We start from the raw sequence: 16988 nt of genomic DNA, 5'->3' as shown, positions 1-16988 counted from the left end.
CGCTAGTAAAGTAATGCTCAAAATTGTCCAAGCCAGGCTTCAGCAATACGTGAACCGTGAACTTCCTGATGTTCAAGCTGGTTTTAGAAAAGGCAGAGGAACCAGAGATCAAATTGCCAACATCCACAGGATCATGGAAAAAGCAAGAGAGTTCCAGAAAAACATCTATTTCTGCTTTATTGACTATGCCAAAGCCTTTGACTATGTGGATCACAATAAACTGTAGAAAATTCTGAAAGAGATGGGAATACCAGACCACCTGACCTGCCTCTTGAGAAATCTGTATGCAGGTCAGGAAGCAACAGTTAGAACTGGACATCGAACAACAGACTGGTTCCAAATAGGAAAAGGAGTACATCAAGGCTGTATATTGTCACCCTGCTTATTTAACTTCTATGCAGAATACATCAAGAGAAACGCTGGGCTGGAAGAAGCACAAGCTGGAATCAAGATTGCCAGGAGAAATATCACTAACCTCAGATATGCAGATGACACCACGCTTATGGCAGAAAGTGAAGAAGAACTAAAGAGTCTCTTGATGAAAGTGAAAGAAGACAGTGAAAAAGTTGGCTTAAAGCTCAACATTCAGAAAACGAAGATCATGGCCTCTGGCCCCATCACTTCATGGGAAATAGATGGGGAAACAGTGTCAGACTTTATTTTTGGGGGCTCCAAAATCACTGCAGATGATGACTGCAGCCATGAAATTAAAAGACGCTTGCTCCTTGGAAGAAAAGCTATGACCAACCTAGACAGCATATTAAAAAGGAGAGACATTACTTTGCCAACAAAGGTCTATCTCGTCAAGGCTATGATTTTTCCAGTCGTCATGTATGGATGTGAGAGTTGGACTGTGAAGAAAGCTGAGCACCACAGAACTCATGCTTTTGAACTGTGGTGTTGGAGAAGACTCTTGAGAGTCCCTTGGACTGCAAGGAGATCCAACCAGTCCATTCTGAAGGAGATCAGCCCTGGGATTTCTTTGGAAGGAATGATGCTAAAGCTGAAACTCCAGTACTTTGGCCACCTCATGTGAAGAGTTGACTCATTGGAAAAGACTCTGATGCTGGGAAGGATTGGGGGCAGGAGGAGAAGGGGACGACAGGATGAGATGGATGGATGGCATCACCGACTCGATGGACGTGAGTTTGAGTGAAGTCCAGGAGTTGGTGATGGACAGGGAGGCCTGGCGTGCTGCGATTCATGGGATCTCAAAGAGTCGGACACAACTGAGCGACTGAACTGAACTGAACTGAACTGATTCCCTAATTTTAAAGTTCATTTGCCCAGATAAAATTACTATTGAAAACCATCTGGTGGACACGTGCTGTTTGTGAGCTTAATTCCTCTAGGTGTCACCCTGGAGTCATTGCAGCTCTTTTACCTGCCTTGCTTTCTCCCTCCAGCAATCTAAACCCCACCCCCACAGTTTCTCCTAGCACTGGATGGCCAGTCCTTATGTGTTCATCTTTTGATGAGCAACTTTTCGACGTTAATGAGTGGGTTTCCCTATGGGACTGCTGCTTGGTATAAGGACTCACCTTCCCCACTGCCATAAATGTCTCGCCTGAGAAAGCTGAAACCAGCCAGAAGGAACTGTGTCTGGAACTGTGTCCCTTATCTTTGGAGCTGAAAGCTCTCATGTGGTAGCTTCACTTTAATTCCAACTAACCCTGTTAAAGTTTGGTCTTCCCTAGTGGCTCAAATGGTAAAGAATCTGCCTACAATGCAGGAGACCCTGGTTCGATCCCTGGGTTGGGAAGATCCCCTGGAGAAGGGAATGGCAACCCACTTCAGTATTATTGCCTGGAGAATTCCATGGACAGAAGAGCCTGGCAGGCTACAGTTCATGGGGTTGTAAAGAGTCAGGCATGACTGAGCAACTAACACTTTCACTTTCTGTTAGAGTTTATGAAGCTGTCGTTGGCTTTCAACCTCATCACCCAGTCCAAACCTCCACAATGTCTTTCTTTTTAAAATATAATTGTATTTATTTATTATTTTTGGTTGCACTGGGTCTTTGTTGCTGCTCACACGCTTCCTCTAGTTGCAGCAAGCGGGGCCTACTCTTCATTGTCGTGCACAGGCTTCCCTTTGTGGTGGCTTCTCTTGCAGACCGTGGGCTCTAGGCACAGGGGCTTCAGTAGCTGCAGCCCATGGACTCGGTAGTTGTGGCCCATGGGCTTTGTTGCTCTGAAGCATGTGGTATCTTCCCGGACCAGGGAATGAACCTGTGTCCCCTGCACTGGCAGGCAGATTCTTATCCACTGTACCACCAGGGAAGTCCTCCTCAGTATGTTTCACCTGAGGAAAATTTCCCCAATGTCTCTCAATACAGGAAATACAGCTATCTCTTCTTGAACCTAAGTTCAAGGATAACCCACTTCTCATACCAAGGAATTTAACAACCTGTGAATAAAACTCAGGATTGTCAACCGAGATGGGAGATCTGGAGTTTAAGAGAGACTCATCTAATTTCATTGGGACACACCAAGGAGGTAGATGGACACAAGGAGCCCTTGGTGGTACCAGGGCTCTGGATCATTCTAGAGTACAGGCAAATGAGGGAAGTCTGCTCTGGGTCCCTCTCTGTGTGGTCACCAACTGTCAACTGGAAAAAAAGTGCACGACATTGGAGCTGTGAGTTGAGTTCTATGCCTTATCTTACTGAGGGCTATAGCCTGAGAGACAGCCTCTCTGATAGCTCTAAGGAACTGCTGATGAGAGGGAGGGAGAGAGGCCAGTGTACCTGTGATTTTGGCCAAAGAGTATGTACAATCTCGGGAGAAGGAAACGGCAACCCACTCCAGTATTCATGCCTGGAAAATCCCATGGACCAAGGAGCCTAGTGGGCTATAATCCATGGAGTCGCAAAGAGTCGGACATGACTGAGCGACTTCTGTGTGTGTGTGTGTGTGTGTGTGTGTGTGTATGTACAATCTCACATACATCTCTGTAGGTTACTACTAGCCATGAGGAACAGGTATCTCAGTTTGTGATTTTAGTGCTTTTCTATGTATAGGAGGACAGAAGAATTGAGGTTCATAAAAAATTTTATAGCTAATTATCTAAGGGCCTGTTTTGTGCACTTTTCCAAAGCACAGTGTGCCTCATCCTGTTCTTTGTCCTGAATTCCTTTCAAGAAGTACTTAGGGCAGTGACTGTAGTGGCTAATGACTTAATCCTTCCTTGTAAGACTGGATGGTAAGTGACATTCCTTGTTGTACACAGACTATGCATGAGTAGCAACCAGTCTGTCCCCATGTCAGATTGCTTCTTTCCTTCAGACACATTCATTTTCCCCCGGACCCTCTGCTTTGGCTAAGGATCTCTTTCTTCCAGAACAAACTCTGGTAGCATCCTTGGTCACACCTCCCAGCCTTTCTAACAGTTGCATCTTCACATTTGCTTGTGAGATCATTTCTGATTCGTAGGATTATCAATCTCATGTCACGGAATTTCCTGTGCAGGAAATGTAACTATTTTGCCCCTTATGAAAAATTAATTTTTTAAAATTCATTTATTTATTTGTGTATCTATTTTTGGCTGTGCTGGGTCTTCATTGCTACCCAGGCTTTTCTCTAGTTGCGGTGAGTGGAGAGGGGGAGCACTACTCTTCATTGCAGTGGACAGGCTTCTCATTGCAGTGGCTTCTCTTGTTAAGGGGCACAGACTCTAGGGCACTCAGGCTCAGTTGGGCATGTGGGCTCAGTAGTTGTGGTTCCCAGGTTCTAAATCACAGGTTCAATAGTTGTGGTACATTGGCTTAGTTGCTCCATGGCATGTGGGATCTTCCCGGACCAGGGATCAAATCCATATCTCCTGCATTGGCAGGCAGATTCTTTACCACTGAGCCACCTTTCTTCTTTCTTAAAAAAAAAAATATTTAATTTATTTGGTTGCATTGGGTCTTAATTGTAGCACTTGGGATCTTCTGTCTTCATTGTGGCATGCAGGATCTTTAATTGCAAATGTGGGATCTAGTTTCCCAACCAGGGGTCAAATCTGGACCCCTTGCATTGGGAGCACAGAGTCCTAGCCACTGGACCACCAGGGAAGTCCCAAGTAAACTTCTTTTCAACTCTCTTTTCTATCTGAATGGAGGGACACTCTTAGACAGTTCAAGGCTCTTTCCACCCTTGTTTTACAGTCTGTATAAACCTTTTGGAAAATTAACAGGGTGAAGGGGGAGAATCCACCTAATCCTTAGTTGTTTGAGGTGCACTGTCCTGCTTAATCCTATATCAGTTGTCCACAAGGTTGTAACTTAATCTACCTGTGAAATGGAGCTTCTGGGTTATTGACCTATGTGTACCCTTGCTTCTCAAGCAGCAGCAGCAGTCTTGGCCTAGGGAAGCAGGGCATAGAGTTCCAATCTCGAGAACCCACTGACAGTTATCTTATAGCCATTCCCCCCACCTCTTTGCTTCCAAACCTTAGGTAATCTTTATCTCCTTTGTGCAGAGATTGAGACTGGGGGAAGTGAGGAGGAAACTGAGATCAAATTCTCACCTCTAATAGTTACTCCAAAATCAGTTGCCCTGAATCCTTTCTGTTTCATGAGGGCCTGGCTTTTGAAACTCAAAAGCCTGGAAACAACTCCCTGTTTCCTCCATTCTTCTGTGACAGCTGTAAGCTCCCTACCATAGGGACATGGGCTTCCCTGGTGGCTCAGTTGATAAAGAATCTGCCTGCAGTGAGGGAGACCTGGGTTCGATCCCTGGGTTGGGAAGATCCCCTGGAGAAGGTAATGGCTACCCACTCCAGTATTCTGGCCTGGAGAATTCCATGGGATGGTACAGTCCATTGGGTCACATAGAGTCAGACATCACTGAGTGACTTTCACTTTCACCTTCATGGGGACACCTCTGGTTTTGCTCAAAGTGCTATCCCCAATGTCAAGTATAATGTCTGACTGGCACATAGTGGGTACTCAATAAAGATGGGTCTTCCCAGGTGGCACTAGTGGTAAAGAACCTGCCTGCCAATACAGGAGAGGTAAAAGATGCAGGTTCAATGCCTGGGTTGGGAAGACCCCCTGGAGGAGGGCATGGCAACCCACTCCAGTATTCTTGCCTGGAGAATCCCATGGACAGAGGAGCCTGGCAGGCTATGGTCAGTCCATAGGGTCACACAGAGTCAGTCATAACTAAAGTCACTTAGCATAAATATTTATCCAAAAAGTGAATGATTGGGTCTTGCTGCCTCTCTCTGCAACCCATCCAATAAATGTCTTCCAGAGGAATCTGCTGGAAGTGTGGTTATGATTCTATAGCTTATCTGCTGTCGATCCAATCAAGTCGATTCAATCAAGTCTAACCACCTCTGGTTCAAGTTCCCCTCTAAATAGATTGATTTTATTTCCTACCACATACAAATACTTAAGATGCCTGGATTGTCAGGCAGCCTGTCATTCAACCAACAATAGTTACGATATTCCTGCTATGTATCAGGCACCGTGCTAGACCCCGAAAAAACAGCAGTGACCAGAACAATCATGGTTCCTGCCATTACAGACTTTATAATCTGCCAGAGAACCCAGACAGTAAACAGATACTTGTACATAATTAAATGATTATAGTGGGACTTCCCTGGTGGTCCAGTGGTTAAGAATCCACCTGCCAATGCCGGGGACACAGGTTTAATCCCGGGTTCCTGAAGATCCCACCTGCCAAGGGGCAACTAACTCTGCACTCTGCAATTAGAGAAGCCACTGTAATGAGAGTCCACACACCATAACAAAGAGTAACCCCTGCTTACTACAACTAGAGAAGGACCTCTCACATCAATGAAGACCCAGCACAAGCAAAAATAAATCCTAAATTCTTTGAAATAAATTATTATAGCTATCCCAGAGTGACTCAGAGGAAAATTACAGGGTGCTGTGGGGACTAAAATTCAGTCAGGGGTCAATAAAAGAGACTCCAGAGGAAGTGCTATTTAGGGTGAGATTGGATTTACTTTGGAAAGGATGGGAGGGGTGGGGAGAAGAAGGGCAGACACTGCGGAAAGTGTTCCAGGTGAAGGATCTGGAACCAGTCAGAGTGGGTAAGTTTGAGGGCTTGAAAGGCCAGTGTGTCCAAGAAGCAGATGACTTGCCCCAAATCACAGAGCAAATTGGTAGTATGGGCAAGACCAGAAGAGTTTCTTAGCCAGTGTTAAGGCTTCTCTGCCCATGTGTATCTTCGTCTTCACTGGGTCTTCCAAAGCTGCTGCTAAGTCACTTCAGTCGTGTCCGACTCTGTGCGACCCCATAGACGGCAGCCCACCAGGCTCCCCCGTCCCTGGGATTCTCCAGGCAAGAACACGGAGTGGGTTGCCATTTCCTTCTCCAATGCATGAAAGTGAAAAGTGAAAGTGAAGTCGCTGAGTCTTGTCCAACTCTTAGCAACCCCATGGACTGTGGCCTACCAGGCTCCTCCGCCCATGGGATTTTCCAGGCAAGAGTGCTGGAGTCGGGTGCCATTGCCTTCTCCACTTCCAAAGCTAGTCCTCTGAGAACACTTGCCAGAGAAACACATGGGGCATGAAGTGAAAATGCAGACTCTCTAAATTAGGCCCCAGAAAAATGCATTTTTAAAAGTTCCTTAAGAAATTCTTACAGAAACCAACATAACATTGTAAAGCAATTATCCTCCAATTAAAAATAAATTAAAAACTTGAAAATAGAATAAAAAATTATGAAGTACTCAAAAATAGACATAAAATATGCAAAACCATTATGGACAATAATATAAAACTATACTGAAAAAATATTACAGAAGACCTAAGTAAATCAAAGTATACCATGCTCACGAAATAAAAGACTAATAGCATTTAAAAAAAAAAATTCTCATATACTCCAATATTTGCAAGACGGTCGTTCCACCGCCCTTGGCTCAAAAGAGTGTAGCTAAATTGATTGACTTTAAGGTCCCAGTGCATTAAGGGAAATGTAGTTTCGAATCTCCTCTCCCAGCCATTGGAGCTTTACGAAACTAGCCGAGAGGGCCCGGAAATACCCGAGTATTTCCTGGCGCGCCCTTTCCTGCCTGATTGCATTATGGGAAAGGACAGTTTCCGTTAAATTCTGGACGCTGGGGCGCGCGGCTGGCCACACTCCCACGTGAAGCTATTCGCGAGCATCGCTTCGCGGGGCAGCTCCCCGCTCGCAGCGGAGCGTCTGGAAGCAGCGAGGGAACTGGAAGTGTCCCGCGGGGGCCCAGAAGCTGATCCCGGAGCCCAGCGTGAGGAGCCTCGGAGTGCAGCGAGGGCACCATGTCTCTGATCTGCTCTAGTGAGTATCGGCTGCGGCCGCTCGCGGGGTGCTGGAGGCCGGAGAGCCGAGCGTGAGGATCTGCGCGCCTCTGCGGCGCCAGTGTCGGGGCTGGACCTGAAAAACGGGGCTCCGGGGAGGCAGGGCGGCGGCCTGTCAGCCCGGGGGGGTCTTCCTCCTCCAGCGTGAGGTCAGTTTGCGCAGCGCTTCATAGTTTACATAACGTCTCTAGTGCATTCTCGCAGGCTGCACAGAGGCAACCCACCTCGTTTGCGCAGTGGATCTGAGGCTTGGATAGCGGGGAGCTGGTGGTGCAGGGGAAAGAGCTCTCTGTAGGAAGCAGGAAGCCAGAGGGCTTGTGCAGGATCCGCCTCCAGTTGGCTTTGTGATCTGGCGCCGGGATGAGGTCCTCAGTTTCCCCAACTGCAAAAATAATGGCCTTGGCACTGGATGTGTTGTCTGAGGCCCTGCTTGGGTAGGTAGCGCTTCTGCAGTTTGCGAAGGTCGCACAGTGAGTTGGAGGCGGTGACAGGCCTGGGAGCCAGACCAGCCTCACCCTGTAGGGCTGATGAAAACAGCTGCACATTTGGAAAAGCCTCTGTTGGTTTACAGCGTGCTTGCAAGACTGCAAAGTCGTTATGTCCCCACAGGAATTCTCCAAAGCAGAAATAAAGATCCGGTTTTACAGATAAGGATGTAAGGTTCAAGGAGAAATGTGGCTTTTGTAAAACAGAGTACAGCTAGTTAGTGGCAGAGCTGTGTGAAGGAGCCAGGTTCTCTGACCCTGAATCCATGCTTTTTTCAAATGCTTTGTCCTGTCTTTTGGATGTGTTATTGAGGAAAGTGGGTGTTTTGCATTCTGGTCGTTCATCAGGTTATTAGTTTCTCATCCTTTTCTCTCTCAAGCTCTTGACTCTTCTCAGAACCTCCCCATAAACCCAAAACAAAGGAGAGAAAGAGTGAAAGGAAATGTGACTAGAAAAAGAGTCCTTAAGCGTTAAAGAAATGACAGTGTGCAGAGTATTTTCACATTCATTGTTTCAATCCTGAGGAACATCTTTTCAGTATCCGTCAGCTCCACGCCATTCGCTGGTCTGTTAAGATGTTTACTGAGCATTTGCCAAGCACCTGCATTGTACTGGAAGTCAGAGAGCAGCTACAGTCCCAATCCTCAGGGGTGTAAATGGATACTTCTGTTGGGGCGTGGTGAGGATGATTTCATCAATGGAAAGTGTTTACAGTGGAGCTTGGCACCTAGTAAACAGCATGTAAATAAATACTTTGTTATCATAGCTCTTGTCACATCGCCTTGTAATTTGTCTGAGAATCCATCTAGGCCCTAGTCTAAGACTTGAAGGGCTTTGTGTGTATCTTCCTGTCCTGCTGTATAATGGGTGCCTAAGCGTTTTTGTTCAGAAATGAGATGGGCAGGAATTATTGACTGCTCCCTAGGTGCCTAGCATTTAGTAGTCATGCAGCAATTATTTGTTGACTACCTGACTGTCAGAGACTGATGGAGAAGGTAGTTAAGTGGCTGGAAAGCATTGTGGGTACAGTCCAAAACTGGCTTGGGGTCATGTCTTGATTCCTGTTAGCTGAGTGTAGAGAGGCAAGGTCTTGTGGAGGCCAGCCGAGGGTGAAGCGTCCCCTTGGCCAGAGTCCCTGTCACCACCCCAGGCTCACCACCTGCCTTTTCTCCGCAGTCTCCAATGAAGTGCCAGAACACCCCTGTGTGTCCCCCGTTTCTAATCATGTGTATGAGCGGCGGCTCATTGAGAAGTATATTGCAGAGAACGGCACAGATCCCATCAACAACCAGCCTCTGTCCGAGGAGCAGCTCATTGATATCAAAGGTGCCTGCTGGCCAGCCTCAATCCAGGGCTGTCGTAGCCTAAAGCCTGGGAAGGTGGGAAGGGTGGTGGGTACATAGCACGTTAGTGGGGGCTGAAGGGGAAAGAGTGTGGGAGGGCCAGCACGCCCTAGGTCATGAGTTTTCATGCCCACTTTGTCTCTCTTGGCAGTTGCTCACCCAATCCGGCCCAAGCCTCCCTCAGCCACCAGCATCCCAGCCATTCTGAAAGCCTTGCAGGATGAGTGGGTGAGTCCCTGGAAGAGAATTTATATTTTTGCCACTTGAAAAGAGGGGATCACTGGACTAGGACATAGGTGGGGATGGGAGGGATGGAGCCTTATTTTCTGTTTTGAGGGGAGGGTGAGAGCAGAGGAGGAGCCTGGTTGTTAATGTCACACAGATCTCGGCTCCACCCTTTGCTCCGTTGCCCACTCGCCACGTCCCTTGGCAAATATCCAAGTACTGCTTTTCCTGACCATATTGCATGGATTAGTACCTGTCTCAGGGTTTTCAGAGACTCGGAGTAAGATAAGCTTCATGGTGTCAGGGACTTGTTTTACTCATTAGAGCCCCAGCAGTGAGAACCTCAAGGACTGCGTCTTGAGGACTGCCTGGCTCAGTGCCTGACACAATGAGCAGTCAATAAACAGCAGCTCTAGTGTTCCTTTCTGGTGAGGTGACAGCATGACACCGGAGATGTGCCGGTAAATTAGAGAAGATGGTGGGAAGAGCTGGCCCCCGTTCCTGTCTGTGTGCCCAAGGTTTGGCACGGTGAGGAGCTTGGGAGCGTCTGCTCGAGAGTTCAGGGTCACTCAGATCTTGCTTGGGTCACTGATACCGGTCTAGGCCGTGGGATTGGCCTAGGATAAGAGCGTCCTCTTATCAAGGGCTGACTCCTCTGCTGGGTGCTCCCCACGCCTCCCCACCCCCTCACTGTGGTGTCTCCCTCTCCCAGGATGCGGTCATGCTCCACAGCTTCACCCTGCGCCAGCAGCTGCAGACCACCCGCCAGGAGCTGTCCCACGCCCTGTACCAGCACGATGCCGCCTGCCGTGTCATTGCGCGTCTCACCAAGGAAGTCACTGCTGCCCGAGAAGGTACAGCCTCCGGCCTGCCATCCCCCACTCTGGGGTCCACTCTGGGGCAGGCCTGTTTTGTAATAGCCCATTCCTAACATTGCCTTCTCTCTCAGCTCTGGCGACCCTGAAACCTCAGGCCGGTCTCATTGTGCCCCAGGCTGTGCCAAGCTCCCAGCCAAGTGTTGTGGTGAGTGTCCCCGCAGCCCCGCCAGCAGTGGAGTGTGCATGGTGGCCCATCGGCCTCCTCTGCAAGGGAGGAGGAGGGCATTCTGTGCTCCTCTGGCATTCCATGCTCCTCTCACCTTCCTCCTTGTTCTCTTCAGGGTGCAGGCGAGCCAATGGATTTGGGCGAACTGGTGGGAATGACTCCTGAGATTATTCAGAAGGTACGTCATGCTCTCGCTTGGTGGGAAAGCTGATGGACTCTCCCTTTTGCCTGGAGTCCAATATGAGTAAAAACCCCATCCATTTGGAGATGGAGTGGAGTCGTACAGAGTACACACTCAACCAGGCTGCCTGGCTTTGTGTTTTGATGTCCCCGGTTATCAGCTTTATGACCTTGGGCTGACTTAACTAATCCTATGTCTAATTTCCCTTGCTACTAAAGTGAGGATGATAGTACCTACTCTATGGACTTGTGGGAATTTTAAAGATATTAATTATTAAGTACAATTTGTTGCTCTTATTAGGGTTCTTTGCAGATATTAAAGCATTTTGTTACATGTTTTCATTTTTTATTTTCTGAAGGAGACAGGATAGGAATGATCACTTTGATTTTATAGATGAAGAATCTGTAGATTCAGAGTCAGAAGCACAGCTCACAAGAGGCAGAGCTGGCCCCTGATTCTGTGTCTGTGCTCTGTGACTTGGGGATCCTCCTTAGTACCAGTTGATAGTTTGTGTCTTTTCCAAGCCATGCAGCTTGTCAGCATCTCAGCTCCCACTGTAGTGGCACAGGCGTGGTCTGGGAGCCCTGCCAACTATTGACTCTGTGGCCCTGAGCAAGTGACTGCACCTGCTCTGGGGCTCAGTTTCCTCCTCTGAGAAACAAAGTCATCAACACCCACCTCATAAGGTTGGAGTGAAAATGAAAAAAGATATTGCACGGAAGCCTTCAGCACAGAGCCTGGCAGATGATGAGTTCTTGGTGATGGCTTGTGAAAGCGTAGATGTGACGAGCATTCACTGTGCTTTTCTCTGGCAAATTAATTTGTCTCACACTGAGCTTATTCCCCTCTCTCCCCCAGCTTCAAGACAAGGCCACCGTGCTCACCACAGAACGGAAGAAGGTGAGTCCTCCCAGGGCCGGGCCCAGAGCTGACCTGGAGGAGCTGGTGGTTCCCTTAGGAGGAGAGGGGGTGGCCAATTAATTCCTGCACCCAGTAACTTCTTGGGGGATTTTTCTTTTTCTCAGAGAGGGAAAACTGTGCCTGAGGAGCTGGTGAAGCCAGAAGAGCTCAGCAAATACCGACAGGTGGCATCACATGTGGTGAGTGGCTCGGTCCCACAGACTTGGGAGACTGGGTCCTCCGGGCTATTTCCAGGGTGGGACAGGCCAGCATGAAGCATTGTCCAGGACCTCTGGCCCTCACTGTTTTTCACCTTGGCTGCTGAGTTGTCAGGGTTTCTCCTCCTGCCCGGCTGTGGCCTTCCCCATCATCACTGATGGGAGTTGCTGCATCCGGGCAGAAAGCCAAGCACAGTGGACGAGGAACAGAAGTCACTCTTGTTCCCCAGGGCTGGGGCTGGGGCCAGGGCCGGGACTGGAGCCGTTGAGTGGCTTTGTGGCCTGCTTTGATTCAGCCGTGACTGGGTTTGATGTGACTTTTTCTGCATAGGGGCTGCACAGTGCTAGCATTCCCGGGATCCTCGCCCTGGACCTCTGCCCCTCCGACACCAACAAGATCCTCACTGGTAAGAGTGGGCCCAGCCCAGCAAGCCGAGAAGGGGGTGGGGGAAGGGTAGGAGAAGGACAGCAAGGAGGGTGCCCACTCCTGTCCTCTCTGGATCTGGGGACAAAAGAACCTTTGGCAGAGGGGCCTGGGAGCCTGACTCATTTTTGGATCTCATTTTGGTCCCCTCCAGGTGGGGCGGATAAGAATGTCGTCGTCTTCGACAAGAGTTCTGAGCAGATTTTGGCCACCCTCAAAGGCCATACCAAGAAGGTCACCAGCGTGGTCTTTCACCCGTCCCAGGTAAGCGCTCCCCTAGCACCCTCAGCCCTCATTTCTGAGCCCTGTTCCCGTGCTGTGAGGTCCCAGAACCAGGCCCCCACCCCCGTTGCCTTCTTGGTGAAGTGACACGGGCCTGAGAGTGCCAGCTCTTCAGCACTGGCGGTTCAGGGCCAGATTTGGGGTCATGGGATTGCCCACTATTCCTGAAACAGTGGTCTTCAAACCAGGGAAGAAAGGAAATATATAGTTTGAAAAGCATATTGAAAAGTTTTATGTTAGGGAAGGAAGAATCTCTACACTATTTTAAAATACGAACTGCAGAGCACAAAGTTCAACAAAATTCTGCCCCATGTGTCTGAGGGGGAGGGATAGGTCCAGATTTCCCACAGTCTTCCAGGCCGGGGGATGGAAACTTGATGCTGAGCGTGTTAGTATGTTATTTCTCCTACGCAGTTGTGTTGATGGAAGATGGTAGTTTTACCTTACGAGTTTTAACATCCTAACTAACCAAAATAATAGGTTGGTGACACTATGTGAGTTCTCCCTGTTACCAGTTTTTCTGAGAATTAACTTGCCCCTGAATTCTTAAGTGTGGGATGCTTAGGACATGCCTTCACAACCCTTCCAGGCCTGCTACTGCTCAGACTTTCCTGTCCTAAGGAGCCATTGACTACATGAGGCTATTTAAATAAAATGGGATTAAACATTCAGTTCCTGAATTGCTCTAGGTGTATATCTCTCTGGTCCTGGGAAAGGGATGGATGGTTTCCCTCTGGTTCACTAATCTTTTTTACCACTAGATGGCAGGGCCTCCTCCACTTGGCCAAATTCTGTTTAATTTCCCATCCTGATAGCGTTTACCCTTTGGCCCACTCAGGCGTTGTTGGGTGGATGGAAGGTTCCAGGCCTGGCAGAGCTGTGGCCGTCCCCAGTCCCCTTTTGCAAGATGATTGTGGTCCATCTCTTCTGTCTCTGATAATCTGCCTCTTTGCTCTCCTTTTAGGAGCTGGTGTTTTCTGCCTCCCCTGATGCTACTATCAGGATTTGGTCGGTTCCGAACGCCTCTTGCGTACAGGTTGTTCGTGCCCACGAGAGCGCTGTGACAGGCCTCAGCCTCCACGCCACTGGTGACTATCTCCTGAGCTCCTCTGATGACCAGGTATTGTCCCAGCCAGGCCCTAAAGAGGTCCCCAAACTCAGGCATCCTGGGAGGAGGAAACATCTTACCCAGCCGGGTCCCCAGAACCTGGAGAGAGTATTTCCTCTCTACAGAGAGGGGATGGCCTTGCCAAGGTCTGCCCGACCAGGGTCCCTGCCTTCCTGAGGGGCCATCAGAACCTGGGGACTACTGTCTTACCGGCTCTGTTGTCTCTGTTTTTTCAGTACTGGGCCTTCTCTGACATCCAGACAGGACGTGTGCTCACCAAGGTGACTGATGAGACCTCTGGATGCTGTAAGTTGTCTCCTAAGTGTTGGGCTCTTCATTCGCTGTATAATGTTTTATTTAGCTATTGCTCATTTGTTCTAAAAAGTACATGCTGCCAAGAGCTTGCTGAGTGCTGGGCATAGTGCTGGCCCAGGGAGCAGGAGGAAGAGTGAGGAGCCTACCTTTGCTGTGCTTAGTATCCTGAGGGTGGGCTCTGACCGTCCGTCTGTCTCCCCCCAACAGCTCTCACCTGTGCGCAGTTCCACCCTGATGGACTCATTTTCGGGACAGGAACCATGGACTCTCAGATCAAGATCTGGGACTTGAAGGTAGGACATGGCCGTCCCGTCTGCAGCCCAGGGTTGGAGCTCTTGTCCCTGTGTGGTGTGATGAAGTGGTTATGGCACCTGGCCTCAGGGGTGTCCCAGGGGCTGTGTGTGTGACACAGTAGGTGTGGTCTGGGAGCCCCAGGCTAGGCGTCCACCCTTGCTCTTCCTGCTGGTTGTCCTCCCTGAGGGTGGAGGACATCTCAGGAGTGGAGTTGTCTGAGCTCCATTTTCTCCCTCACGACCGGTGGGTGACATTTTACTCCCTGCTCCCCAACCGCAGGAGCGCACCAATGTGGCCAACTTCCCTGGCCACTCGGGCCCCATCACCAGCATTGCCTTCTCGGAGAACGGCTACTACCTGGCTACAGCGGCCGATGACTCCTCTGTTAAACTCTGGGATCTGCGCAAACTTAAGAACTTTAAGACGTTGCAACTGGATAACAACTTTGAGGTACACCTCTTTCTCTGTCACCCTTCCTCCTCATTTGTTGATGAATTACTCTAAACTGCCTCTGTTGTTCCCAAATTGCCCATAGTTTCTGCTTCCTTTCATGTGACTTCTTTCCGGAAAATGGCAGGTGAAGTCACTGATCTTTGACCAGAGCGGTACTTACCTGGCCCTTGGCGGCACCGATGTCCAGATCTACATCTGTAAACAGTGGACGGAGATTCTTCACTTTACAGGTAGAGGCTTGCCTCAAGATCCTGAGGTCTCTGGGTGCTCTGGCCCAGAAGAAAGTGGGGAAAGTTTCACTGGGTTAGGGGTTTCTAGTGGCAGGCATGCATTTGCCAAAGCCGCTTTTAATCGCTCTGAGACAGAGTTTAGTGGCTAAGACAAGGAACTCAGGAGTCAGACTGCCTGACTTTAAATGCTAGCTCTGCCACTCGAAGCTTTGTGACATTGGGCGAGCTACTTAACTTCTCTGGAGAATAATAGTACAGTTGATTCTCCACAGACTCAACCAACTGTGGATCAAAAACATTTGTGGGGGGAAAATATCCAGAAAGTTCCAAAAAGCAAAACTCTTAATTGCCTGCACACTGGCAACTATTCATGTAGCATTTACATTATATTTAAAACTATTTGCATAGAATTTGTGTTGTGTTAGGAATTACAAGTTATTTAGAGATGACTTAAAGTATACAGGAGAATGCGCGTCCGTTACACGCAAATACCACCTCAACAAAGTTGGCACCTCCTAATAGTAGTGTGGCCTCTGGTACATGACTTTCCCTTTTGGAGCTGTAGTTACTTTATCTTTAAATGGGCGTATTGACACTGCTTTGCATATTGTGCCAGCTGGTTCCCTGGAGGTGGCCTGCATGGGGACAGGGTGCCTCTTTCACTTTCAGGAACTGAAGGAATGGCAGCTGCTGCCATCTTTGTTAATGAAGTTTTCTTGTTCTCATTAGCAGGTGGTGGGCGGGGCACAAGCACCTTCTCCCACCCCAGATTCTACTCACTGTGTGTCCCAGAAGTGGCCAGGCCTTCTGGTGTGGCCCATGGGTTTTCACCTTCCCTGGGCCCCGGTGCCTTGATTTGGAGCAGTCTGTGGAGTGGCGGGCTGGAAGCATAGGGCAGCTTTAGAATGGGGAGGTGGTGGGCCGGCTATGATCATGTCCATGAACTATCTGAGCCCAGCGAGGAGGGTTGCCTGGCATCTTCTGCCCCTGACCCAGCCCTGCCCTGTGCCAGGAGCCCAGCTTTCTGTGTGAGCTAGGACAAGCTGATAAAGCTGTTCCAGTTACACACAGGGACTCAGAACTAAATACCAACAAGTCCAGCTTCCTGTCAGTTCTCAGACTTGGACTGAGCTGAGCAGAGCCAATTTGTAGCTGCCCCCTGAAAGCTTAGGTGGCGGGGACTGGTGTTCCTGTGTTCACTCAGCCCAGCCACACACAGTGCCTGCTGCGGGCCAGCCCCAGGGAGGCTCTGGAGCTCAGTGCCATGTGAGTCACCCTAGAGCTCTGGCGTTAGGGGTTAATAGGCCATGGGAGGTTTCCAGGTCACAGGGATGGGTGAGGAGCATGTCATCAGGGGTCAATGATGAGACCTCAAGGAAGAAAAGCCTCCTCACTGTTGTCTTATCTCTCCACAGAGCACAGTGGCCTGACCACAGGGGTGGCCTTCGGACACCACGCCAAGTTCATTGCTTCCACGGGAATGGACCGGAGCCTCAAATTCTACAGCCTGTAGGCGGCAGCTCACCAGACCGGAGTGGGGCCTCGTCTCAGTAGTGGGATAGCATTGGGGTGGGGGTGGGGGGCAGGGGAGAAGAGACTACTGGGGGGTGGGGGGTATATGGGGTGGGACATTCGCATCATTTCACTCTGGTCCCGGTGGTGGCCTGAGAGCCGCAGTGGCATGGACCACCCTCATCCGTCACCCTCTGAGGGCTCAGGGTCGGCCCCAGGGCCTCTCTTCGAGGAGTTGATGGAGTTGATGGCTGTTCCACACCCACCGTGTTCCAGTTCCTGTGAGTTGGGGAGAGGCTGAGCCAAGGGAACTGTGAAGGGGCTGGGCCAAGGGCTCAGGCAGGTTTTTGTAAGCAGCGCTCTAGTTTCATTAAAAAAAGAAAACAACAAACATAGCCGCCTTCCTGTGTCTGTAGCGGGGAGAATCAAGGGGAGGGAGCGCCAAATAGGACTTGGACCACCAGGATGCCCATCGTTCTGTTGTCTCTTTAATTGGACAACAAATTAAAAAATAATCTACAAGCCATTTGCCAGAATGATTCTTCCACATCCCTGCAGGCTTTGACTTTGTGATTTATGGGGTTTCATGTCACCTGCCTTGGGTGGCTCCCATGTGAGCCTGGAAGTGGGGGAAGGGGAGAGTGCTGAGGATCTCACTGCCACACAACTGGCCATCT

At 49.5% G+C, this 16988-nt stretch overlaps 1 protein-coding gene across 1 annotated transcript; it reads left to right on the top strand.

The window, feature by feature from the left end:
* Positions 1-7043: 7043 nt before the first annotated feature.
* Positions 7044-16702, top strand: PRPF19 (pre-mRNA processing factor 19). The gene is made up of 16 exons (XM_019955213.2): positions 7044-7276; positions 8959-9108; positions 9277-9353; positions 10063-10204; positions 10300-10373; positions 10510-10572; positions 11434-11475; positions 11601-11675; positions 12025-12100; positions 12272-12381; positions 13364-13519; positions 13744-13813; positions 14030-14115; positions 14396-14566; positions 14694-14799; positions 16215-16702. Exons 1-16 carry the CDS (start codon positions 7258-7260, stop codon positions 16310-16312), a joined length of 1515 nt encoding a protein of 504 aa, XP_019810772.1. The 5' UTR covers positions 7044-7257; the 3' UTR covers positions 16313-16702.
* The last annotated feature ends 286 nt before the right edge of the window (positions 16703-16988 follow it).

The sequence above is a fragment of the Bos indicus genome, chromosome 29 (assembly GCF_029378745.1).
Source record: "Bos indicus isolate NIAB-ARS_2022 breed Sahiwal x Tharparkar chromosome 29, NIAB-ARS_B.indTharparkar_mat_pri_1.0, whole genome shotgun sequence".
Classification (NCBI taxonomy): Eukaryota; Metazoa; Chordata; class Mammalia; order Artiodactyla; family Bovidae; genus Bos; species Bos indicus.
Note: the sequence above shows the minus strand (reverse complement) of the source record. Positions and strands in the feature narration are given on the sequence as shown.

What these genes read in the sequence shown, in the direction of transcription:
- PRPF19 (XM_019955213.2), top strand. An exon ending in AAGCCTTGCAGGATGAGTGG is followed by an intron (nt 9,354 to 10,062) that starts GTGAGTCCCTGG and finishes TCCCTCTCCCAG; the next exon opens with GATGCGGTCATGCTCCACAG. An exon ending in AACTGGATAACAACTTTGAG is followed by an intron (nt 14,567 to 14,693) that starts GTACACCTCTTT and finishes GGAAAATGGCAG; the next exon opens with GTGAAGTCACTGATCTTTGA.